Source organism: Empidonax traillii, unplaced genomic scaffold (genome assembly GCF_003031625.1).
Source record: "Empidonax traillii isolate 1590-97213 ecotype Southwest subspecies unplaced genomic scaffold, ASM303162v1 scaffold131:size1687323, whole genome shotgun sequence".
In the NCBI taxonomy this organism is placed as follows: domain Eukaryota; kingdom Metazoa; phylum Chordata; class Aves; order Passeriformes; family Tyrannidae; genus Empidonax; species Empidonax traillii.
The window spans coordinates 537,780-545,397 of record NW_020955324.1 but is presented as its reverse complement, the minus strand read 5'-3'; the positions used below and the strand labels follow the sequence as shown (position 1 = coordinate 545,397).

Genomic DNA, 7,618 nt, shown 5'->3' with positions numbered 1-7,618 from the left:
ATCAACTGCTGCAAGTGGATAAACTCATATTAGAGAAAGCAACTGGAGAACAAGAGGACAAAACTATAATATTACAAACCACAATATTACTGTTGTTGCAGGTTGTTTAGGGTACAGCCTTTGAAATTAATGATAATTTTGTCCCATTCTTCAGGTTAAGATGCAAATCACTATTTGTGTAATAGAAACACTGACTGCAAATAAGCCTAAGATTTTTAACATTGTGACTAATCTATAATGTGATGGTCCACATTGTGAGCATATCAGCATTGCTGTGCTGTAGTCAGTTGGCAAACCTTGTTTTGCTTAATTAAGCAAATCTGGTTGTGAGATTGGTAGGAGAACTTATCCAGGTGTCTATGCACTGGCTTCTCGGTGGGGTAAAGTGCATGCACTAATCCTGTTTCACTTAGACTGATGATAATGAGGCTAAAATATCTGCAGAGGCTATTCAAAAGTGATTTGTTTATTCCTATATAGAATGCTGTAACATTAATCCTATTGTATCAGAGTGCATGGTATTCCAAAACCCCAGACATTCAGGAACTCTAGAATACTGCAAATAATTCTGCCCAGGTTGTTTTGTCCTACCTGGAAGGTTTTGCGCTATATTCAGTTTTACTTGTGTATGATATTTTTTCCTAAAGTAGACAGGGTTTTGCAGGATTTTTGGAACAGATGAGCTCACTATTCCAGTGTTTTCTCAACTGGCATGTACAAAGTGGAATAGATGGAAAATTCTTTGTAGAGGAGAGCTATATATATTTGAATTGAACAGCAATACACAATGCTTTGCAAGGTACCTTGTTATTATCTTGTATTGATTGTTTTGGTTACTAGTAAGTCAGGTGAGACTGCAGAGTCATCATCATCTTGAAGAACATTTACTGTGCAGTATTTAGCCAAATTTTGGTTGGTCTGTAGACAAGTGCAGTTTTGATAAAGAATTAATAATTGTGAGAGAAGAAGTATCACTGAAAACAAGTATCATTAAGAGGCATTGCTCATTCTGTATAGCAGATGGACTGAACTGTTGGATGCATCTTAGTCTTTTAAACTCAAAGTACCCTCCACAGTCCCTGTATCACTGAAATGGGGTAGATGAATGTGATAGGGGCGCTGTAACATTCAACTAGGTATGTGTACTAGCTAGAATATAAAATTATTAATGTGTAAAATTTTATAAATATATTTATGCAAATTCTAGCTCCTCTTTACCTTTTTCTGTGGTACTGATCAGTACAGTCTTTGTTAATCTTTAATGATTAACATACCTTCTTCCTCCTTCACTTTTTTCTGGGCATAATGCCAGGCATATTATTAAGATATAAAAGTTTTCCTTCCTCTCCTTTTTTTGCCAGCTCATGCCAAGGTGTTACTGACCTTTTATTCCTTTCTTCTGATGATCTTAGCATTACTTCTACAAATTCTATGTGCTAAATGGCTCTTTCTCAACTAAAATATAAAGAGCACATCTATAGTAAGTAGCCTACTGATGAGAAGATTGGATGTCTTCAGTGTTGTTAATCAGTAAATTAACTTCAAGCACTCATTTTAGTGCTGCAGATAACACTTAACTGAGATTCCCTTGCTCTAGATCAGATTCAGCACTGCAAAAGATGAACTAGCATCCTTGTGCTGCTTCTGCATACTTAGCTCTGACTTGGACTGGCTCCTTTGGAGATCTGATGCATCTAGTTTGCATACCAAACTGGTTGGGCCCACATGAAAGTACTGCATTACTGACATAGCACAGTCTTTAATCTGAATGAAGTTACAGCACTTCAAATATACTGTGTCTTTGTTTTGCAGGGATAGAAATGTCATTCATGGACTCAGTGTAAAAAATATAAATATTTGTGGATTGTGATGATCTATTTTGGATACAATGAAAATTCTGCAAAAACTGAGTGGGTTCTCAAAGGGTAGTTGGATTTGCCTCTGTTCATGATTATCCTTTTTATATTACCTATCAAAGGGAAGGCGACTTGCTTCTGTATCTCTGCCTCTAAATTTACAGCAACTCTTCTAATTTGCATGCGCTTTTAAAAAGACTGTTTTATCTCTGAAAAGGTTTTAATCATATTTTTCAGTGTTAGAGATTAAGCAATTTTTTTTAATAAGGGTTTTTATCCTGACACCACCAAGCTGTTTCTTGCAAGTTAGATATTAAGAGTTTTGAGAAATAGGCTGATTCATTTGATTACTCTTCTTTCCTCAGTGCAACAGAACATTGTGCCTCATTAGTTTTTGAGTTTCATCCGTAACACAAAAATGAGTGTGTTCTTTTCACTTTTGGACAGACTGTGAAGCATATAGGGAGCAGGATGTGGAAATGACAGGATGTAGGGAAAACAGGCCTGCAGTGGGACTTCTGGAATTTCAATTTCATGCTGTTTCACAAGAAAAGGTAAATGTCACAGAACTGTAAAAAGAGACAGTTTCCACGACAATCCCTAAGATATTTGAAATCATAATAATTTTTAAGGTGACATCTTTGGCTCCAGTGAAGCCAATAATGAACTTTCCACCAAAGGTCATTTGTCATCCTTCACCTCCATTTGGGCTCAGTTTGCTTCTTTAGGCATCATATGTCTCTTTCCTCCTATCTTCTATCTCAGAACATGTTAACAGTGAAACAGGAACAGTGTACAAAGTTTTGAACAGTAAGCACTAGAAGAACTAATCCCCCCATTTAAATACTTTTATTGAGTGAATTTTTTTGTGGTTTGATCTCACTTGTTTTGTCTGTAGCTATATCTAACATATTGCATCTGATTTTAAACATATGACAACTTCTAGGTCTGAGTCAAAAGCTCTATTTACTTATTTGCCTTTGAATAAAAAACATAGTGAAGTTATTTGTTTAGAAAAATTTCATTTGGGAACTTAATAAACTTTCAGACTATCGAGCTAAAGGACAGTAATATCACCCTCCACAGGATATTTAAGTATTGTGTACACGTAAGAGCAGTATGAATGCTCGCATTACTATGTATCAGAAAACCAAATGTTTCCACTGATTAAATCCCTGTTCCCCATCTTTGTTTTGCACTTGCCTTCTTCCAGGCAGCAGCACTTTTCACATGTATTCATAACTAAGTACATGATGTTCACTTGTGCTGAGCAAACAGGGAACGTGTATTTACCTCCCTGTAAAACCATTAAATAAAATTTGTGTCTTTCCTTCACATGCCAAGTGAATCCACTCCTGTTCAGCTGTGACTGTGTTATGTGTCACCTCTTCCCACTGGCTCTTCTGATGTCTTTACCTAGAACACCATGTGGAGAGGCAGCCACACTCATGTCATGATACTCCACTTAAAGAGTTTTCCCTCTGTGCATTGTCATGTTCTCTGCTGAGCTGTTCTTTTGATGCATAACTTATAGTCACTTAAGAGAGAAGTAGGAAGCCCCCAACTGCTACTGGTTTCATCATTTACTATGAACCAGTACCGAAAAAAATGATCTCTGATAGCTACAATACAGAAGTACTATAAATATTTGCACAGCATCCCTATGTAGGTCATTTTTGGAGCTCATCTGCATACAGCTGTGTCTGGTGAAAAGTAATAATGGTGCTAGAGAAGGCAAGCAAGAGCACCAAATACTGTCATATTCTTGTAGCTAAAACAACTGATACTTGTGATGATCTAGTTTAACAAACACGTTGGAATATGCAAAATACAGCCACAATTTATTAAGATCTCTAGGAAAGATTTGGTAAAAGTTTGGGCCTGATCAATCAGGTAGGAAAACTAGTGGGAAAGACACAGAAAGGTTGAGGTACTCAGTGGCTCTTTGCCATGTTTTTTTTTAGATTGGGTTTGTCTTTTAGTTTCCCAGATCCCTAAGCCAAGCATCAGAATACATGGGAGTGAAAGCATGAGCTGTAGTAGAGTAAGACAGACTTAGAGAGCACTTCAATATGCAGAAGTTTATGGCACTAGATGGGGCGGATCAAAGGGTGCTGAGGGAGTGGGCTGATGCTGTTGCAAGGTCACTCTGTCGTCCTCAAACAGTGGGAAAGTTCCCTAATGACCAGGAAAAAAAACCAAGCACTGCACACATCTTCAAAAAGGGGATCCACAAGAGAACTACAAGGCAGTTGGGCTAATGTGGCTAGTACCCTTCCTAGGAAAGTTACAGAGCAAGTCCTGAAAGCAAAGGACAGGAAGGTTATTAAAACAGACAGAATGTGTTTAACCCCAGGCAAATTACTCCATCAGGCTTTCAGCACGATCAACTATAATATCCTTACACTCAGATTAGTAAGACCTGTACTGGGCATGAAAAATAGACTGAACCATCAGGCTCAAATGGGTTGTGGTTCATTGTTTCACATCCAACTGGTGGCATGTTACTATTTGTATCTTTCTGACTAATTATATGCAACGTCTCTGCTAATGATGTGGGCAATGGCATGGAATACACCCTCAGCAAGTCTGAGCATGATGGCTGCTTGGAGAACAGTAGACACAGTGAAAGCAAGGCTGCTGCTTGCAGGGCCTCTGACAGGTGAGAGAGTGGGCTGGCAGGAACCTCATGAAGTTGAACAACAGCAAGTGCAGAGTTCTATATCTGGCAAGGAGTAACTCCATGCACCAGCATAGTCTGGCCCAAACGCAGCTTTGCAGAAAAAGTCCAGGTGAAACATTTCAGCAGTCGGCTCTTGTGATGAAGGATGCCAATAGCAGACCGACCTCTGGTACCTCGAGTGTGGCCAGGTTAGAGAAGGTGATTCTCCTCAATATATTCAGCAGCTGTGAAACCGCATTAGGAATGCAGGGACAAGTTTGGGGCTCGCACATCCTGGAATGACACCGACATGCTGTATTCAGTCATCACGAGAGTGGGACAGGGACTCAAAGACGCCGCGAAAGCTCCATCCATAGGGACCTTCAAAACTCTGCTGCTCAGGGTCCGGAGCAACCCGCCTGAGGGGGTTACTTGCAGGGGTGTCCTACGGGTGCGTCTTCCAGCCCCTCTCAGCTCGTGTTTTGGGCGAGCGAGCAGTCAAAGCTCGGAGAAGCCTCGCTCGCCCCTGTGTGGGGAGGGAAGGAGAGTGGGAGGCAGCGCCCGCCAAGACAGGCAGCACATCCCTACACGCTCTCTCCGGGCTGGGAGCGGCGGTGCCTTTAAAGTGCTGGGCGCGGGGCGGGCCCGGGGCGCGGGGGGACCCGCCCGCCCGGAGCATGCGCTGCGCGGGGCGGCGGAGCGGGCGGGCGGCACCGCCGCACTCCCCCGGCAGCCGCGGCGGCGGCCACTGAGCCCGGCCCCGGCCACTGAGCCCTGCCACGGCCATTGAGCCCGGCCCCGGCTACGGCGCTGCCGCCGCCGAGCGGGGCCGTGGTGGCGGCGGCGGCGGCCGCGGAGCCCTGAGCACCCGCCGGGCAGCGCGGCTGCGAGCCGCCCCCCAGCCCGATCTGCAGCCGAGGCGGCGAGCGCGGAGCCGCGGCGGCCATGGGCAACGAGGCGAGCCTGGAAGGAGGCGAAGGGATGGGCGCCTTCCCCGAAGGGGCGGCGGCGGCCGGGGATGGCGGCGGCCCCGCGGCCCCCTTGCAGCGCCTGGTCCCGGCCGGGGTGGAGGCGGACCTGAGCCAGCTGAGCGAGGAGGAGAGGAGGCAGATCGCCGCTGTCATGTCAAGGGCGCAGGGGCTGCCCAGAGGGAACCTCGCCGGCACGGAGCCGCCTCTCATGCAAAGGCATGCACGGAAAAAAAAAATCTCCCTTCTCCCGCTCCTCCCTTCCCCCCTTCTCTGTCTTCTCGCGGTGGGGCGGGGGGCGAGTCGCAATCCGATCCGGGCCCGCCGCACCGGCAGCCGGCGTTCCATCTTGCCGGGGAGGGAGGGAAGGGGCGGCTGCACGGGCGCGGGCACCAGGACGGAGCCCGCACTCCCCGGCTCTTCCCACTCCAATGATCCCTAATAATAACGGCGGTCCTTGGTTGGGGGGCTGCTCCCTCTCTCCCTCCCTCCCCTCGCACCCATCCGGAGTACCGGCAGTTCTGTGTCTGGGGCGCGGAGAGATGTGCAGACGCCGCTCTGGTTTTCCGTGTGCGGGTGTGTGCTTTACGGGGCTGGATGCCCCACAGCCTCCACAGTAGCCAGGGAAGCTCTCCCCAGAGCGGATGGGTTCTGCAAGCGTCTGTGTGTGGAGAGAGATTCTTGTTGAATCTTCCAAAGCTTTTCGGCGTAATGCATTTGCTGGCCATTACTCTGCCAATTCGGAACCTCTACAACTATCATTTGGCTTCATTAAATAGTCATGGATCGAGGAGGTCTGTTTCAGTCTATTTTTTCCCCCTTATTTTTCTTCGCTTTTTTTTTTTTTTCCTTGTTGAAAAGGGGAGAGGCCAAATAACAGTTTAAATTGACTGCCACGGCATCCAGTGTTCTGTATAGTGATGGCTTTACCTCTGCGAGGTTGTGTCTCTGCGAAGGCTGAGGTGATTTTCTTCCACGATCTTTCCCTGCCTCCCAGTGAATTCAGTGCCCGACGAGCAACAAGCCCTCTTCTCGTCCGGCCCGGAGCCAGTCCTCCCTCCCCACGTACCGCCGCTGTCCGCGGTCCTGAATCTCCATCCCTCCCCGGCCCCGTGTCGCTCTCTTTGGTCCTGAACCTCCTCCTTCCCCGGCCCGTCATCCAGGGCCGAAGCCTCTGTTGCTCTCCGGCTTCGGGGCTGGGTGTGTTGTTTGTCTTGGCTGCTGAAAGGAGCCTCCTTGACCGGCTGTTTCACGGTGTATTGACCTCAGCCCACATAAAGGCATGATGAGTTTATATAATATCAGGTTTATATAAGTGAATTCTGGAAGAGGAGAGGCAAGGAGGGTGGGGACTAAATTCCTTCTTGGGCAAACTACTGGAGTCACTGGGATTATACCTGAGATGACAGTCTCCATTTTTTTAAGACTGGCAGTCAAATCTTCCTATTTCATGTCTTCCATAATTATTAATCAGGTATTACCACTGTGTGTAAAGTACAATTTTCCATTCAGTTCAGGACTCTGCCCAGATTCTATAGATGTTAATGAGAAAAAGAAGTATTCTTTAGTTCTGTGAAACTAAGCTCAAAATTCCCTTTTGTATAACAGTCTATGAGCAAAGACACAAGTACTCAGAAACTTTTATTTTTTTTCTGCGAATATTCCAGTAAAAAGTAATATTCTTGGAAGATTTTATAATGTATTAAACTCATTGCAATGTGGATATCTCTGCACTGATAAATGGCTACTTTCCTATAAACATACGTTGATCTTGTTAGCATACCATACTTTCTCTATTTAAAATAAAGGCACTCTAATTTTGTGAATTACAGCCTTTTACCTTGTAGTCAAAGTTGACATTTTGAAGCTATAGCAGTTCCCATCGTAGTATCTTTGTGCCTGTCACACTGTAATGAAGTTACTTCTTGTCTGTGCTCTTGGTTTGTGGCTTTACTTGCTCCTCTTGCACACCTCTCTTGCTATCTAAGGTCTATCAAGAATGTTAGGAATAATTATCAAGAACCTGATCCAAACCATTGAAGTAAGACTCTTCTAAGGATTAAGGATCACCCTCTTCCAGACTGAGCCTAATGAGACTCAGATTTCTTAGCTTCAAGCTTTTTTTTTTTTGT

General features: G+C 45.0%; 1 protein-coding gene across 9 annotated transcripts in view; it reads left to right on the top strand.

Annotated features, from left to right (window-relative positions):
- Positions 1–5,346: 5,346 nt before the first annotated feature.
- Positions 5,347–7,618, top strand: part of PCLO (piccolo presynaptic cytomatrix protein) — a 339,690-nt gene continuing 337,418 nt past the window's right edge. For 8 of the 9 annotated variants that reach the window (XM_027883653.1, XM_027883652.1, XM_027883655.1 and 5 more), the window contains exon 1: positions 5,347–5,705. In XM_027883653.1, coding sequence (XP_027739454.1) covers positions 5,464–5,705 — 242 coding nt within the window. In that variant the 5' untranslated portion in view covers positions 5,347–5,463. Of the gene's footprint in view, positions 5,709–7,618 lie in introns of all 9 variants that reach the window. The other variant, XM_027883650.1, reaches the window with a different exon arrangement.